At 45.5% G+C, this 18,328-nt stretch overlaps 1 protein-coding gene across 2 annotated transcripts in view; it reads left to right on the top strand.

Annotated features, from left to right (window-relative positions):
* Positions 1 to 18,328, top strand: part of ARHGEF9 (Cdc42 guanine nucleotide exchange factor 9) — a 191,809-nt gene that overhangs the window by 1,981 nt on the left and 171,500 nt on the right. The window contains exons 2-3 of one of the 2 annotated variants that reach the window (XM_075513089.1): positions 8,943 to 9,090; positions 11,760 to 11,869. In XM_075513089.1, coding sequence (XP_075369204.1) covers positions 8,943 to 9,090; positions 11,760 to 11,869 — 258 coding nt within the window. The remainder of the gene's footprint in view (positions 1 to 8,942; positions 9,091 to 11,759; positions 11,870 to 18,328) is intronic. The other variant, XM_075513088.1, reaches the window with a different exon arrangement.

Raw genomic sequence — 18,328 nt, 5'->3', positions numbered from 1 at the left:
ATACTGTTAAACATCTTATGAAGACGGTTTGCACTTGAAAGCGTTTTTATGTATTCCTCATTGGGATTTTCAGTTAAGTAGACTGTCATATGGATGATGGCAGTAGACACAGCTTTTATATCAGTCTGAGAGGAGTCAGTTAACTGGCATATATCTGAGCTATTAGTGTAAACCTCCAGAGCTGCTCCTCCTACGACCCTTTGGCCATTTGTTTGTATGAGTGCCTCTAGAAGAGGGCTGTAGCAGAAGTTTATGTATTTCTAAGCACTGCCTTTAATTTTTTTCCTCTTCACATTTAGTCCATTTGAAGTAGAAACTTGTAAGAAGACTGCTTTTGACAGATTTAGAGTTTTGAAGTGTGCTGTGGACAAATAGCATTCAGCAATTGCACTGTGGCCCTTGTGTTTTCTTACCTAAAAAAGTAGTAGGGGTGGTGGTCATTGTTTTTTATTAGGTGCTGCTGGTTAGAACACAGCATCTAGAATACCAGTCAGAGTCCTGGCACACAATGCAAGAAGAGGAAAAATAAAAAGGCCCGTGTCTTACACAGCTCATCGGATCATTTCTCTGGAAGATCTAAATTAGCGCTCTCCCTGCTCCAAACCTGTCAGAAGTTGTGTGGCCTCAATAGTTTGGTGCTGAGCCTGTAGCAGAAAGCCTTGCTAAGGGGCTGGGTGCATAATGTGAGCAAAATGCCTTCCTAGTGTGACTACACGCCAAGTGGCGGTCTGGTCAGAGCTGCCTTGCATCTGTCTCTACGCAAAACGACATAGCCTTTTGGGATGTTAAATACCAGCCCTAAGTGAAAGGTGGGCAATGGTGGTGGCTCTAATTATGGCAGTGCATTCCTGTTTGTTACAAGCAAGTCTTTCAAAGCCCTTAAAATTGTCCAAACATTTAAGTGGACATTGCATTTTGGACTATGTTCTGGATATTACAAATCTGTATTGTCCAGCTTAACGCTAGGAAACCTCGGAAGTCCCATGGCTAAGGGAGTCATACATATAGAGTGAGAAAAGGCCTCCCGAAGCCGATAGACTCCCCCATTAACACTCAGCCCATCGCTGTAGCACCTGCACGTGTATCTGTGTGTGTGGAGCAGAAGTCTGTGAGCAGTAGCAGTCGTATCAGCTCTGCCAGGTCACCTGCCAGCATGCCCCAGCCTTGTATCTCACAGGAGAGGCAGTTTTGTGCCCTGCTCGGCCACTGAAGGGTCTGCTGAGGCTCATGTCGCTCTGTGCCAGTTGTGGAATCGGTACAGGTTTGTGGACAAACCATGGTAGAACTGAGTGTGAAGCCCAGCTGTTTTCTTTTGGGTCCCTGCTGAGTAGCTGAGGCTGAAATGATGACTTTTTTTTTTTTTTTTTTTTTAAGGTGCCAGGTAGGGAAATTGGGTAAATTAATGAAGAAACTTTCTCCTTTCCTTTTGGGCTTGGAGAGACCAGAGATGTTACAGAGGTGATTACATCGTTCCCTGTTGGAAAAGGGGTCACTGTAACTTCTGAGCCAAGAGGGGAAGTGTTTGAAAATTGGCAGCGGATTAGAAATGCCGGGGGAAAAAAATCTGAACTTCTGACTCCCAGCTAAAATGGGCAGTACCATTGTTAGTTATTCCTGGATTTGTTTTTCTGCTCCGTTTTGTGTAATACAAAAAAATAAAGACAGCTTGCTGTGTAATTCCAGGCACTTATGAAGTGGGGTGAATAGTGGTTAGTCAGTTCTTGCGGTCTGTGGAGTAAATGTTTTTAGGAGGATCTTGAATGAGAGGGCTGTGGTTTGATATCTCTTCACAGTGACCAAGCTGAAAGTATTCTGGGCAGGAGCAAGATAACAGAGGCATGAAAGGGTTGAGTGGAGCAGAGGAAAATATTGGCACTCTTTTCCCAGAGCAGCCCACATCTCTGCTAGTTGAGGGCAGTGGCTGCATGCCTAATCGCAGAGCTCTTAGGGCAAAATGAGTGATTTCCCAGGTCAGCTGTGTGAACAGGAGATGCGGTAAGCCCCAGCTCAGCTGTTGCAGCTTACAAACATTACCAAGAAACTTAAATATGGTGCTTGAGATAACTGGACAGGAAACCTCCCCCGAGTTCCCGTCGAGTGTGGCGATAGCAGTACAACCTCCGGACTGCTGTGGCTTCCGGCTTCGCAGAAGGCCTGCCGCCTCACTAGGCAGAAGCAGCAGCGGGATGGAAGGGAAAGCATACAGCCCGCCCTGGTTTGTAAACACCTTCTGCATCCCAGAAACTCGGACTAGAGATTTAGAAATGCACCGTGATCTGGTGGCAGCATCAAACCCAGAGCAGTCAAGAGTGAGGCTAAAGGAGGGATACTCTTGGATAGGAACGGACCTAGAGAGTCCGCCAGCAGCTCCAGTAACAAATGTCCTGAGACACCCGAGGGATTTGCTTGCCTATCTCTCATCAGGGAGTGGCACTCGGAAACGTTTTACCAAAAATAAACACGCAAGACGAATAACTTCAGCCTGAGCATGACAGTAGCAGCAAACTCCAGCCTCTTACTGTTTTAGGGCTAAATCCAGCTCTTTGCTGGCACCTGTTCCCCAGGACAGTTGTTGGCCCTCCTGCCTCCACTTCAGGCTGCTCTGCCTTAATTGAAGGATTTGTATTTCAAGTGAAATGCTCAACCACAAGTAGGGAGAAGGTGCTGCCAGGACGGGGTGGCTTGGCTTCATCAGCTGCTGTAAGCAGGCGCTCCAGCAGTTTTAAAGTGTGCTAGCAGTGTAGAGCAGAAATAGCTCAAGCAAATATTTTCAAAACAACCTACGCGTTGTCCCACGAAAAGCACAAAAGCACTGGTTCTCACTGAGGCTCGCTGCCCGAACGTGTTAGGAGATGATAGAAGAGATTGAGGCTGGTGTAGCACAGAGGATGCTGGAGTGGGATTTAGGAGACCTGCGCATTGGTCCTAGCGGCATAGCAAATCTGTGTAGCTGTACTCTCCTGCAAGTAATGCCCCTGTATCTTGCTTTCCTAGTCTTGCCTTTTAAAATTTTAATGTCTTTGGGCAGGAGCTGAGTGATATTATAGGTGAGTAAGAGTTCAATAGGAATTGATCTTAATGCTGTAAAGGAAATAGCATTGCAGCAGCATTTTAAGAGCAGCTGTAGAAAGGTAGAAAACCACTTCTCAAACTGTCCCCCTGCCTAGCTGCTTTCAGACCCCGTCTCCAAAATTCTTGTTTGTTTTGGGAACTTGTGAAACAGTGGAGATAAAAACATTTTGAAGAATTGAAAGAACAGTAAAGGTCAAAATAGATTGTCTATGGGAAATGAATTACTGATTTCACCATTCACACTGCTGGAATGAACACACAACTCTGGAATGAAAGTGCCCTCCTTATTTTGGGAGATAGATATGAGAGAAATGAACTGAAAGATGATATGGAGGTTTTACTAGAGTTTGGACAGTTGCAAACTATAAAAGTTTCCATTTTCTATGTCCCCGCTGAAGTGAATTATCCTCATCCCACCTCTAAAGACACGACAGCATCCCAAGAGGGAGAACGCTGCTGCAGGGAGTCAGGCATAGCCCCAGAAGTTGTATATGACCACCTCCAGTAGCTTGACATGATGCTTAGGTGGAAGGAAGATTTCATACCACATAGACTTCTTTGTGGTTCCAGCTTTTCTGTTGGGGTTTCAAACCACCTGATGTGTCCTTGGATAGAGTTTGTGGGGGATTTGATACCTCCTTTGGGAATGACACGAGGAAAGGTTGCAAAATATGCATCTGACTTCATATTTCCGGCATCAGTTTAGAGTTTTTAGGACCCAGAAACTTGATCTAGGCTTATCGCTGGCCGAGAGATCCTCCCTGCACAGGGACTGGGCCCTGCAGAGCACTTTGGCTTGTGTCACTCTTGCAGTGAAGGAGCGGAGGGTTTTCCCTGCAGTCTTTCTGTGCCCTCTGCTGGCTTATTTGTGAAATAAGTCTGTTTTTACGAACAGAAAACCTTATCTTTTTCCTTAGGATTTTGAATTTTATCTCCAAAAGGTTTACAGACTGTAGCTTGCTGCTGGCTGTTGTGGCTGCACGTAGACACCAGCTGGTTTTGTGATGCCATTTTCTGGGGGGATTATGATTGCCAGAAGTGTGAAAATGAGACTTCTAGAGGCTTGCCAACCTGGGCAAAAGGTGGCCATCCCATAGGATGAGGTGCCAGGCTGACCCGGGATGCCCCGGGTTTCCCAGCCAGTTTGGTTTCAGAGCCCTGTAAGGGACTGTCTGATCAAACTCACTTTGCAGCATCACAGCAGACGGTTGCAGATGTTTCTCTTGAGCAGCCATTGACCTTGCTCCTCTGAGTCCCGTACTTAGGAGCCAACCTGTCCAGGTGCCATAAAGGGGCTCCCTGTTGCGGGGCGGCCCATACTGATGGCGCAGGATCAGTGCTTTCACGGCGTTATTAAGTTTTGTGATTTCTGTGCAATAGCTGCACACTGTGTTGCTCTGTGTGGGAAAATCAGAGACTCTCCCTGTGCGGTGGGTCTAACTGGAAGCACAGGATTACTGATTTGCCTGAGTGTGCGCATGCCAGAGGATGCGTTTGCAGATTTGCAATCTGATAGCTGGGGCATATCTCAAATCCTCCCACAGGTTTGGAGTTTTGCTTTAGTGCAGCAGCTGAAGTGCCTTTTTATGAGAGGAAGATACAGCAACTTTCTTTTTCTGTGTTTTATGAGAAATTGCAAGTGAGGTGCAACAAGTTGTCATAGTGACCTTTAGCTTGGGATTGTTTTATTGTCTCTCTGCTACAGAACATTTTGGGAGCAGCTGCAGAAATGGGACTGCTGAGTCAATTTGTCTTTTCCCTCCCTGCTCTGTTGAATGACACTAGCCAGGAAATGGGTATTTCTGAGAGTTGATCTTCAGAGCTCTCTTCATCTCCTGGTTACTGGCAGTAAACTGGGTTGTGTCTCAGCCTACTGCTGCTAGTTGTGCTTACGAAAGACTTCGTAGTCCTTCCAAATTAAGAAATGGTACTTTACTTTCTAAATCCTGCCGTTGCCAAAAGAGCACTATGCTTCTGTCTGTAGCGAGGTACGATTTAGTTGCAGAATGAAGATTCTGTGTATTTATGGCTTTTAATATGGTTATGTCTGACAATCATCTTATTTTTAGTGGAGACAAAACCTCTAAAGCCTATCTCCAAGCTGTTCAGATTTTTGTATTTTTAATAACCATGAGGTGCTAGCAAAATCTTGAATTAAAGCCTATATTTAGTACTATCTATAGTGGGGTAGGGTTTTTTTGGGAAACATATTTTTAGCGTTGTCAGAGAAAGGCAGGTTGAGTTAGCAAAGCTGATAGGCTTTGCATGTGTATATATAACCAGCCACTGAACACATGGATAATTCAGATTTCCACATGTTTTCTTAAAATACTTGTTGAATCTTGCCTTCATCTAGTTCCCAGCCTCAAAGTTACAACAGGCTACCTCCTGCCATCCTTGGTGCCATCAGAGTAGTGATATGAATGGGGACCTCTGGGCATTGCTGGCCTATATGCTAAAGGGAGTATGTGTCCAAAACTTCTCTGGGTGTCCCAGAGGGTTTTCTTTGGCTTTTACCTCCTCCCAGCTGTTATCCAGTCAAGAGAAGCGTACTGGGTCACTGGACACGGTGCTGGGAGCAGGGAATGGGAGATCAAGCCTTAATTCATCCACAGAGTCCCACTGTGCCTTTGGGGTAATTATAGCCTGTCCGCTTCGTTCTTCATCTGTACGTAAAGATAATAGCACATCAGTGAAAACTGGGGCTGCTGGAGTCTTGAGGACAGATACACTAAACCATATGAAGCTCCCAGTTATTAGCAGGGCTGTGGAAGTATGACAGAACTGTCTCTAATTGAGGCTAGAAGCCTCCCAGTGAGGAGCCCCTCCTGTTTTCTTCTCCTGACCTTTGTAAACTGATTTTTCTGCTGATTTCTTGACTCTAAGATAATACACAAGACTCTCACAGTGTCACATGTCACAGAGAATAAAATGAAAAGTAGGAGTTTGAATTGTGATTTTTTTTTTTTAAGAAGAAAATTCCATTCTGCGAAATATCGCTGTACAAGTTGTCTCTTCAGGATCTTTTCCTCCTGAAATAGGATAATAAAAGTTGGAGTCACCCAAAAGCGAGGGAAACTCCAACATTTTTCTCCAGTTAGCTGTAAATGCTAACTCAATTCTTTGGATTAATGTTACCAGATGTTAAGGTATAGCTGGGATATTTGACCACTTTATGGGTGCTTCAATCAATTGCAAGTATCTTACTGTTTCAAGTAGTATTTTGTAGCTATTCATGTAGAGGACCTGTCTTGTTAGCAGTTGTTACCAGTCAGCTTCCAGAGAAACTACCATGATAATTTTTGCTTTCCTCTGTGAACCTTTCAGGAAAATAATTGTTCTAGTTTTGCTAAAAACATACCTGGGCATTTTCAGAGAATGAGAGAGGTCCCAGTTTACTTTTAAGTGCTGTGGTTTGCCCCATCCTTGCATTTGGACCATCTGAAGCCTGGCAAGGGCTGTAAGTGGTGTTGTCCCTGGAGATGAGGCATGTTATAATAACAAAAAACCCCCAATTGTGGTGGTAGGTGCTACATACATTAGAGAGAAAATGGTGTAGAGGGGTGTGTTGTCGGTGGCCCCCTGTCACAGATGTTCAGCGGGAGGGTGCAGACCAACCCCGTTCGGAGCATTGTGCCCAGCTCTGTGTGTGTGCGTGCATGGGTGCTTCGGGACCCTGTTCTGGTCCAAATGGTGATGCTGTAAAGAGCAAGCATTAGAAATGCTGGGCAATGTGATTAGGAGCTAACCTTTTAGCAACAGTAGCAGGACTTTGGACCTGTTTTGCTCAGTGTGGAATATTACCCATGTTTCATGTCCTACAATAAGCTAAAACCCAGTATTTTGGAAAAAGACCTAGAAAAATTCATAAGGGTAACAGAAAGGACTGAAGCATGGTCCGAAGCTGATGGTCCTTGGTGGATTGGGTGCAGAGCAAGGCCAGGCCATCTGCAAGCAGCTAGGTACATCTCCCAGAAGCCACCAGGAGAAGATGTAGGGTGGGTAGGAAGTATCTTGAAAGAAAAGCAGCTGTGCTTATAAAGAGACTTGATTTTACACATACTGAGTTGCAGGAGGGTCAGTGCATTTGTATTAGACCTTTGTTAGCAGCTAAGTGATGTAAGACTCGGCTTTTGAGGGAGGACAGTCAGTGGGTCTGGTACGTTCTTTTGCTGTTACGTATTCCACCAAAGTGATTTAAATCCATCTACACATGAAGAGTCCTTTCTCTCCCCAGAAGGCTCTCTGTCCCCTCCCGGTGACTCCAGCAGCACAGCAATAATAGCAATGCTGCTATGTTTATTCACCTCCTGTCCTCTTTGTAGACCTCTGTTTATGGAATTGGAAAAGACCTTATATGACCTCTGGAAATACCTGGAAGGGAGTGTTTTGTTAAGATTTTTGGGAATGAGGAAAATGACATCCTGTTACTAATTTAATGAACTCTTACATGGGTCTTATTATCAGGAAGACTCTTGAGTTTTGCAGGGATTGTTCTTGATGTGTATCCCAGCTTTATTCTAAGAACTTGTAACTTTTGTTTTTATAATAGTATGGGCAGATCCTATTACTACGCTGCTGGATGAGCACACACACATAAATAGACTGTTCTCCTAAACCTCACCATTGCAAATTCGTTGCTAAAATCCATGACTATGTCTTTCAAGTGCTGGAGATCTTTCTGAAAAATCTTCTTGTTCCATTTTCCACTTCTTACTCACAAGTCTCTTGAGAATGACTGTACATGGAGACCAGTGGTGACTGGTAGCTGTAACCTGGCAAAAAATCCAGAAATTAACAGTCTCCTGTTTCCTGTAGGCCACCAAAGGATGCATCTCCTAGTTCAGTTCAGGAGTGCCTGCTGAAGCAGACCTCCCAGTTGTCCACCCTCACGGTGCTTTGAATGCACTAATTGCTCTTAATGACCCTAAGCAATCTCACCTGGGGCCTCCACACCATACCCACGGGTCTGGCAGCCCATTTAAGCTCTGCCCTGGGTGCTCAGTCCTTCCTTGAGCAACATGGGAGGAGTGCTGGTCTCCAGCTCAGCCACAGCTTTGCCTTTGCCTGGCCATGGGCCCTGCTGGGCTAGACACCAGCCTGGGGCCTGGCTTGACCTTGGAGTTGCCTCACCACCATGGACCTGGTCAAGGATTACAGGGCTTTGTTGGACCCTGATTACCCTCACTGGGCCTGACTCTGATCTGTAAACTGACTCACCTGCTTTACCTTGGACCTGCTTCATCACCATGAGTGTGCCTAATCATCTGAAGTGTAGCTGACCCTGGCCACCATCTCCAGACCTGGCCTGATCCCTCACTTGTGCACTGTGGCATGGGGCTGGCAGGTGAGGCCCCATCCTGCTGACCAGGTTATCTCTTTGGCTGCTGGTTTGCTGTCCCTTAGAAAGCAGCCAGCCCTCACTGTATGTCATGAAGCCAACCTGAAACGTTTTAGCTAGTACTGGGTCCTCGACACCAGCTAATTCTCTCCCTGTGTGTGCTCCTGCTGGGACTTGGTAATGTCAGAGTAGACAAAATGCTGCACAGAAAGCAGACATCTTCATCACGTGTTCCTCTCGGAAGTGCCTCGGAGGCTAAGTGCCATTGGAAGTTGTTGGACTTAAACACTGTGAGCTGTGTTCAAGGTATGAGCCCCCTGCAATGGGAGTTAGGGCACTCCAACACCAGAGCCAGCAAGTCTTAAATCTTTCAGTCAAAAAAAATGAAGCGGGTGCAGATTGCAGTGAGAAAGTCTAAGGTGTGTTGCACTGTCTTGAAAATTGTATGTATTGTTACGTGTTCTGTGATTGCTTTGTCTGAGGTTTGACACACATTGGTAAAATTCTTCTCTGACCCTTTTCTTGCCAGCAGATGTCTCATCCTTCTCAACCATCCCCGCAAGCACCACCCTTCAAAGTCCTTGTGGAGAGATGTCGCTCCGAACCCCTCTCCCAGAGCACCCCGATGGGGCTGGACCAGGTGGGAGGGCGCATGCAGCACTTGCTCAGAAGACGCGGTGAGTAGGTTTGTGGTGTTTTTCTCCCAGGTTTGTTGTTCGGTCTCACCCATCCTGCAGAGCAAGCCAAGGGCACTATGGGTTGAAAAGTCAGAAGTGTGGCTTGCGTCCATGCTTGTTACAACCCTGGAGCCAGGTGCGGGAGCTCTGATAGCCACATGCTACAGAGTTTCTTGGTAGCTAATAAGATCTTTTTGTGTACAGTGTGAAATAAGGCTATTTTCTCTCTTTAATGCCTCTGACCACAGTCCCTATAAAGTTCCTATAATTTGGTTATGAGAAGATGAACAGATAGGCACACAAGGTGTAAAAGCTGTTCAGCAACTTCTGTGCGAGTTTTCCTTTGGTAGTTTCCTCTTGGCTTTCTGTCCTCTTACCAGCCTCTGTTGTGAGTACTTGCCATTTGGAGGTGGCAAGTGGTGATGGATACTGAGATCTCAACTCAAGTCTGATGTCTGTTTGGGAATGCAGTAAGAAGTGAGGTTTTTTTCTCCTGTGCTTGGGTACTCTTCCTGGTCAAGAAGAGATCTCATGAGCCAAAGACTATGATGAGCTATCCTCTGCATTTGTCCTGCTCAAAACGATGCTAGAGAAAGCACTACAGAATGTATTTGCTGGAAGGGTCTTGTGTTGGCAGGTAAATAGGCTGATGGTTGAACAGATGACATCATTTTTTGAACGCTAATTAAAAAGATTGATAATTAGAGTAAGGAAATTATTTCCTGAAGGGATACTGCTAACACCAAGAATCTTGTAATTTAGCAATGGGCAGGTATGGGAGTGTTGCCAGACCGTGCTGGCATTGCTCGGGAGCACATGAGGGATCCAAGCAGTTAATGGATGGTGGCAGCACATGAGGGTTAAGAAGAACTAGGAAGGAAAAGGCGAAGTGGCTGCCTCTTTAATTGATGGCTCTTCTGTCAGGGTGCACACGTTTCTAGCACATGGGGAGTAACACACGCATCTCTCAAAATGTGAGCATTACTGTGTTTGCACATTGCTCCTGAGTGCTACTATGTCGGCACATTGCCTCTGGAGCCTGGTAGCAGCCTCTTGCTATAATCAGCACTCGCACTGCAGCTTGATTTTCTGCGAGTCTAGAAAGTGAAACGCGTGTTGCTAAAAATAACAGCAGGCTGCCTGCGTCAGCATCGCTTTTAGGAAATAGGTCTCAGTGCAATCTCTCTCCCAGCAACGCTGGAAGAAAATCAGGATTGCTGCCCACCCAGCCATGCCAGGGCTGCAGCGGGGTCCCAGCTCTGCTGCACTCTGTGCCACTGTCCTGGGCAGAGCAGAGTCCCCACCTATTCGATTTGGGGACAGGGAGCATGTGGGGTGTGTGTGTTTCGCCCCTGTAAGGTAAAGGTGACCTGAACCCCGGGAGTGGGGGTGTGGATCTCCACTCTCCCAAAGCCTGGGACCATTTACCCTTTGTTATCTGCTTTCAAACCCCTCGGGACTGGCACAGTCTGAAACCTCTGCCTGGGTTAGAGGTGCCTCAGGAAAAAGAAAATTAGCATTGTGCATCTTTCAGGGAAGAATTCCAGAATTTGGCTGTTTTCTGTAGATGCCTTTCTCCATGAACGGGATGACAAGCCTGCAGGGGGTGGGAACACCTGTGGGTGTGTGTATGCATGCACAGGCACATATATGTGTGCTGCCTGGACCACATGCACCTGACAGGAGCCTGTGCTGACAGCTGCCGTGAGGGCACGAGCGGTGCTCAGCTCTGTTTCCTTCCTCCCAGTGGTTGTCACTCCAGGCTAGGGGATGTGAAGAGTCTGACGGAAGAAGGGATTAAGATCTAACCTTGCCAAACGTGGGAGGGAAAAACCCCGGTCTCACAAGGAATGGCAGTTTCACCCCAAAAAGAGAGAGATAGGATGGGGAGCTGAAAATTTGGGTTGATTAGAAAAGCAGAGCTTCATTTTGAAAGGTGAGTTGCCAACCCTCCTCCACCATTTGCCTCTTCTTTACAAGCTGTTTTGTGCTGGGGTATGTACCATCTGTATAAGGCCAGGCTGAGATTTGGTGTAAATGGTATAGCTTGCGTAAAGCTAGATCAGAATTGTATCTGCGAGGGATTGGCCTGAAATGCTTGGGGTGAGAAGTAGCCCAGTTTCTTTGAAAAACAGCTTTTATGGACTTTTCCATTTTTGTTTCCTGCATAAATGCAAGTAGCTGTTTCTTTTTCCAGGCATTGTATCATATGGACCACAACAACTGTAAAGCTGGGATTTCTGCAGGTCCAAACCACAGCAGTGCTGTTAGCAGTTATGACCCAAGGAGCTATTGCACTTTTAATACTGGTGCATGCAGATGAGGCTCTTGTGCTGCCTGGTGCTCCTAGGAGAGCATTCTGGCTTTACACCCAGCTTGTCTGACCCCACCTGCTTATACCACCTCTGAATTTGGCTCTTGGCTCTTAGTTTGTGCCTGCGTTTTTGTAGTATCCAAGCTGCGCTATTTTTCTTGTATCCCAAGAGCACTGAATAAAGCACCTAAATATACTCTCTGCTCTCTTTTTCTAAAGAAGAGGTTGAATGAGTCTCTTGCAAACAATTTTGTTTCTTTCATTTAAAAGAACAGCCTCCGCCCCCAGCCTGAGCTAAAGCACAGCATTTATCTTTTGTCATTCCTTTTTTTTCCTGTGGATTTTATCCTGGCAGCTGAGAACGAACAGGCTTCAAAGACTCTGAAGGTGCGCGGGAACTGCAGGAACGGTGGACGTCGATGGAACCTCTTCAAGCCTGGAGCTGAGAAGCTGCAAATCAGTAGGGTAAGGTGTTGTTTGAAATATGCCTCTGCCTGCTTCAGGGGTAGTATTTGCCTGCTGCATGTTTAGCCTCGGAAACTAACAACATGCTTTACTAACAGCTTCCTGAATCTGTGGTTCCTTCAGCTACAGATGGGGATTTTTTTGTTATTAGAGTTATTTCGTAGCAATAAAAGAATAGGTGCGTTATCCTTTCCCCTCTGGATTAGTTTCCCTTCAATGTATATTGGAGGCTTTATGGTCTAACGGAGGCATTGGGCCTCCCATTTCTTTGGCTGAGTGTTCCTTGCAGGTGGAGGGAACTGTGATGTTTCAGATCGCCTATAGATTTGCTCTGTGGTTTTCATGACTTTATATTTTTTTTTCCTTCTCTTTTTAACTGTGTGTCCTTTGGGTTTGGTACTGCTACCAGTGCTGTCTTGGTGACAAATTCATGTCACTGATTCTTTCCCAAAGTGTTTTGCAAATATAGGCACAATCCACTTTGTTCTTTTTTTGGGAATGATGCTTCTAGCGGGGGAAGTAAAAGCTGTTGTGGGCCTGGGGATGTCCATGTCTTTCTCTGGGAAAAATTCAGAAAAGACAGCAAAAATTGTACCATTTGTCTGATACATTTCCTTGCTTATGTGTGGGGTTGTTTTTCCATCTATGCTGTGTCGTGCGTTTGAAGTCTGGAGACCTTGGTTATTCCATGGTCTTGTTTCGGATTTGTATTATTTGTGAGTCTGGTTTTGCTGGTACCCAACATATAAGACTCTGGATTGTCCAAAACCCAATAGATTTGCTAGCTGGCAACTAACGTGGTGTAAGGAGAGTTTTCTAGTCAATAGGGCAGAAGAGGTTTAGCCCTTGTTGTTCCTCTAGGGCGGGCAGACAAAGGGTGATGTGGGAGCCAGGAATTTCCCTGCTGGAATCAAGGGGGGGAGCTGACCTTCTCTGGTTGTGTCTGTGTGGCTCTTTCCCTTCCCGTTACTGTCCTTCCTTACCAGTCCTTTATTGTATTCATTTTCCCTCTGATATCTGATGAACTGCCTTCCTGAAATGTGATTTCCAGGGAGGACCTGGCCTCTGTGTCTGTTTTTCCATCATAGCAGCAGTAAGTTGGCGGTAAGTGAGACTGACTTCTCCAGCCTGCTTGCATTGGGTGTTGGCTTCCAGGGAACACGTGCAGGGATGGACCACTGGTATTTCAGTCACTTGTGACTTCTGGAATGCCAGCTTGCATCACTTCTGTTTTCTTTCCTGATTTTTTGTGGGCTGACATACAAGCCAGAGAATAGATAGACAAGGAGTTCAACCCTTCCTTTTCTCTCCCTTCCCTTTGGGTCCTACCTTGCTTCCCAGACATAAACTGCTTCTTTCAACTCAGGAAGGCTGTTTTGGTTATAGGCATGCTTGAACATCTAAGCTCCTGGAAGATAAAATGATTCAAATGCAATACAGCTGTTTGTCCTCAAGGCCAGAATAAAGGCAGGCAACTGCAGAGTTGCTGTTACAGCAATGAAGTATCCTGTTGTACAGTATGCAAACCCTACCTTGGAATATCATCAGGTGTGTTATTCATATAAACCATTTCCACGTTCAGGATCTGGTGCTGACTGGTGCATGGATATGTTTGGTCTACCTTACTTAATCAAACACTTTCTTAATCTCTTAAGCCATATGTTTTGCAGCCTTCATAGCTGTCCTTCAGGCCCTGCTTGGAAACCAAGGTGCTGTATTCTGTTTTGACACAGTGTTGCTACTGCATGCATGAGAAACAAGATGGTCTGTGTCCTGAGCCATCTCAATAAAAGCAGACCTGTTTCTGATTGCAAATAGAGCCTGACGTTAGAGCACCCTTACAAAGGCAGCGGAAAATAGAAACTTCAGCAAACCAAAAATACTGCTGAAGTTTGGGAAAGGTTAGTTAAGAAACTTTGCTTCTCCAGGGGTGGTATCTAGCAAGGATGTGGAACTGGAAAGGGAAACGAGCTTCTCATGAGCAGAGAGACCTGTGCGTGATGTTTGCCTCAGACACAGGCATGCCAAAGACCTGTGTGTCATTGGGACAGAGAATTGGTTTTGGGTGCTGATCAAGACACCCTCGGAGACTTGTTCAGTGCTGCCATTAGGCAGCTTGTTGCTCAGCCTGAATTACGGCGAACAGGGAGGTGTGAAACCTGTGCTGGGGTTTATAAATCAGAGGTACTGTGCTAAGTGCTGCAAGAGTAGGATATATAAATGTGGCTCACAGTAGCAGTGCTGGAAAATTCATCTGTCGTCTCTGCCCCAAGCTGAGTGAAGATCTATGGGTCTGTAAATCACCTCTTTGCCAGAAAGAAATTTCTTCTTTGGCAAGATTTATAAATTTGAGATAAGATTTGTGGGCTTGGGTATCTCTTGTCAGGTGTATTCATTGACAGCTGATGACCAGTCAAGTGGCAGAGCTAGCACAGAAAGGAGCGAGTTATACTTCCAAACCAGAGGCCAGGCTTCTGCAGAAACTGTGCCTGATTTCCATCTTGAATGGGAATGTGTGAGGTGGAGAGAGAACAAGAGGAGACTGACAAAGCATCGGGCTTGTCTTAGCAGCATTGGTGCCATCTGGGCCCTTGGGGAGATCTGGGTGGTTGTGCAAAAAGAGCACTGGTATCACTACATGTCATGCAAAAATGCAGAGCTGTTGATGAGCAGCTGCCTTCTGAACCCTCAGAGACTGCTTATTCTTTGCTCTGTGCAATGTGCAGATTTTGGCAAAAAGCATTCCCCTCCCCTTCCTCTTTTTTTTTTTTTTTTTGGGTGGCGTTGTATGTGTGATTTAGAAATGGCATCTCTTAACTACCTGCTACCCCAGAAGTCTGGGCCGAGAGGCTGATCCCAAGCCCAAGGAGGAATCCCCCTTGGCAGAACCACTGTTTGTCGCTGTTGTTTGTCACATCTGGTAACAGTGTCCATCATTTTGCCGCTGGCTGCATCTTAATCCACCTGTCCAGACAGCAGGGATGGCAAAATGGAGTTGCAGAAGTAAGTGGTGGTAGCAGGAAAGGAGAGAACGGCAAGTGTCTAGTCCTGTGCTGCATCTCATCTTCATCCTAGGAGTGCACATGTCCATGCACAAACCTGTGTTTTTTCTTACTGCTCATGGCTCTCTTCTCCTATCAGTCATGCCCAAGCTGTCCTAACAAGTGAGTGTCTGCAAGTCTGGGCACAAGCTTTAGTAATTTTGTATGGAGTAGGTAAGGTTTATTGTTCCCTCTTTGTAGATGGGGATAACAAAACTGAAGCACCAGAAGGTGGTACGTGTAGAGCCATGCAATAATTTTTTCTTTCTCTCCTAATTTCAAGAAGTAGCAAAAAAGTAAATAGGGTCAAACTGAGTCAACTTTTAAAAGCTTTCAGTATTTTTTTTTTCCCCAGAAGTACACTTCTCAGCCTGGAGAAGACTCTGAATTGAAACAGTTTATGTGCAAAGCATTTTGTTTTAGCACTTAGGTCACTTAGAGCCTTTGCTTTTATGGGAGCAGTTTGGCACAATCAAGACCAAATGGCATGGGACCCCAAGGAGCCCAAAAGCGCAGGCTTTGCTGCAGCAGACAGCTGAAATGCCAAAGAATAACTGGAAAGGCTGCCCTAGCTCTGACAGGGCCCTTGGCATCTATCGTGCCTCTGTGATTTACCCTCAGGGAGGTCCTGCCAGCTGGGACATGGCTGATCCTTGGGGACAATGGAGAAGGGGAGAAATGAGTTACTTTCTCCATCCCCTGAGCAATTCTGGGAGATGTTTTATGGTCTGGATGGCAGAAGCAGAGGATGACAGTCCCATCCTGGACTGGCTTCATTCTGACCCAAATCACTGGCCTCTGCTGCTATTTGTGAAGGGGCTCGTTGCTTCTAGTTAGCTGTCCAGTCTAAGTTGTCTCAGCTCTTTCCATAGACAAATGCTCTGGGGACGTACTCCAGAAGGAGATTCAGCCCATCCTGAAATTGGAACCATCCTCTCAGTGTGTGGAGGCATGCGTGTGTTGGTTCTCTCTACCTTACCTGTGACTAGAGGTTTAATTTTTAGCCTTTAACTTAGCAAAGATGACTGCAAACATTCCTGTTCTCTGCTCCTTTTCACCCTTCCTGTCCTGTGTGCTTTTGTACAAGGGACTAAAGCCCAAATTTATATGCTGGAGGAAGCCACACTCTAATTAGTTGGAGTAGAAACTTTGCACGAGAGCCAGCTTCTTTGACATCCCCTACACTAATAATAGGCAGGCCTGCTGTGCAAAGGTGTTGAATATTCACAAAAACCCCACCAACCCAGCCTGTCCTTTCTCCTCTCTAAGTCATGAGCTATTTTGAGAGGCTGGTGGGGGGTTGCCATTGCAATGATGGTGGATGTGTGAGTCCACAGCTCCCCAAAGCCAATTCCCTACTGGCGTGTTTATGAGGAATGGGAAATTCAAACAACGTGCAGCCTCCAAGAGAACAGAGTGAAGAGAAAGTTGATTTGGGTTCTCTCTTGCCCACACTGTGTTGCAATGAATAGGGAATGCTGCTTGATATTCAGTACTAGCTCTCCTGCTTTCTATTTTTATCTTCTAGGATAATGCTGAGTGAGCATTTTGTTTAGTGGGGTTATTTTTTTCTTTTTGAAATGTGTCCTGCACTATGTTTCTCTTGCCTTGTACTTAGGGGAGGAAGGGGGTGTGGCAGGGATCGTGGACTGCTGCATTCTGATACGTGAGCTGTATGTAATCGTAGTCATTTTTTAGTCCTTCTGTCCATGTGAATAGGCTGATAGAAGAGCATAGTCCTGTGGCTTTCCTGGTGCTAATTAGTTTAAATATCAGTGCGCTGGTTACGAGAGGTTTATATGCGCGTATGGAGGGCTGCCAGGAAAATGCATCCTCTTTTAATCTCTCTTCCCTCGTTTTAAACATTCAGTACTTCTGCTGGCAGTGTATGTCTGATCTGTATATTTTTTGGGGGTTTGTTTTATATCTTGATAAACCTATTATGCTGCTCTACTTAGCAGTGCTCTGAAATCTTTATACAGTTTTTTCCATTGCTTTCCTCCGTGAAGCCACTCTTAGGCATTTATAAATGTTTTTTGCAAGTTCTGAAAAACTCCATCTGTGCAGTATTGTTAAAAAATAAATAAATAAAAATAGGCTTGCTCATTCAAGGAGGAAACAGCAATTCAGTCCAGGCTGGCAGATCCTGATGCCCCTGTCTCAGAGCCTCATAACTCTCTAATGCTGTTATATGGTCCCTATCCATCTGTGTGAAGAGTGCTCAGCAAGGATCTCTGAATTAGTGGGGTTTGCAGCAGCGGGCAGCCTTTTAAGCACCTGAGGTCTGATGTGTCTAATCCGATTTAGTTTATGAACTGGTCAGAGCACGGAGAACGTTGAATGAATGTGTATAGTCTCTGGTGAACTCTAGGTCATCCCTGAACCCATTTGCATCCATTTCGCATGAATGGATTGTGCTCTGAACTTGCTCCCCAGTGACTGTGATGAATGTTAGTGCAAAATACACTTTAGGATTCCTAGTACCAGAAGTGAGCAGTACTTAACAAACTTACCATGCTCTGGTTATTTTGTCTTGCTTAGAAATAACATTTAAGAGTGCCGTGTTTCTGTACAGAGCAGCGCTAGGGGGACGTAAGCCTTGATCACTTTGGTGTTACAGCAGCAGTGCCATAGCATGGGTGTTTCTCCCATGGGGACAGACCTGGGGACAGACAGGGCTTCAGTGAGCGTGAATCCTTACAGGAAGGAGAAGCTTGAAATGACGAAATGGTGAACTTTTGAGTTGTGGTTTTCTGTTCTGGGTAGCACAAGAGAGAGATTTGAAGTTCCAGACTTAGAAGAGGTTCTCAGCTGTTTAGAGGTTACATGTAAGCCTATATTAAGAAGAATCTCAGCTTCCACTTCGTGATGGTCTTTATAGTGCAATTGGACCTTGGAGTGTTTCCTGTGCAACTGCAGGTGGTAGGTACTGCATCCTACATAGTATTAAATGCATGTATAATGGTGACTATACATAATCACCTCTCCTATAGTTCAAATTAAGCTCTCTATCCTCATCTTAAGTATCAGCTTGGAATGGATCCTTTTCCCTGTTGCTCAGTAGTTCTACCTTGATTGCTCTGCTTCAACTCATTACTCAGCTCTGTCACTGTGTTTCACTCTGGGATATGGTTTATACAAAAGAAGCTTTAATGTAAACTCAATTTGTGTTGCATTGCTAAAACCTTAATGACATTTTGCTTGGCAGCAGTATATACTCTGTGTGGTTTGCCCTTCCCCAGTGCACTATGTTCTCAATAAACTAAAGTCCGTGGTAGGTGTAGCATGAAAAATCTCTGGGTAAATATTGGAACAAATGCTTTTGTAGTGCTTCCTAAGCTCCTGGCTGCATTTGTGATTCAAGGCCACTGCAGTGTCACCAGTATTTAGCTGAAAAGGAGCTAAATTTGGGAGGGAA

The sequence above is a fragment of the Mycteria americana genome, chromosome 10 (assembly GCF_035582795.1).
Source record: "Mycteria americana isolate JAX WOST 10 ecotype Jacksonville Zoo and Gardens chromosome 10, USCA_MyAme_1.0, whole genome shotgun sequence".
NCBI classification, from domain to species: domain Eukaryota; kingdom Metazoa; phylum Chordata; class Aves; order Ciconiiformes; family Ciconiidae; genus Mycteria; species Mycteria americana.
Note: the sequence above shows the minus strand (reverse complement) of the source record. Positions and strands in the feature narration are given on the sequence as shown.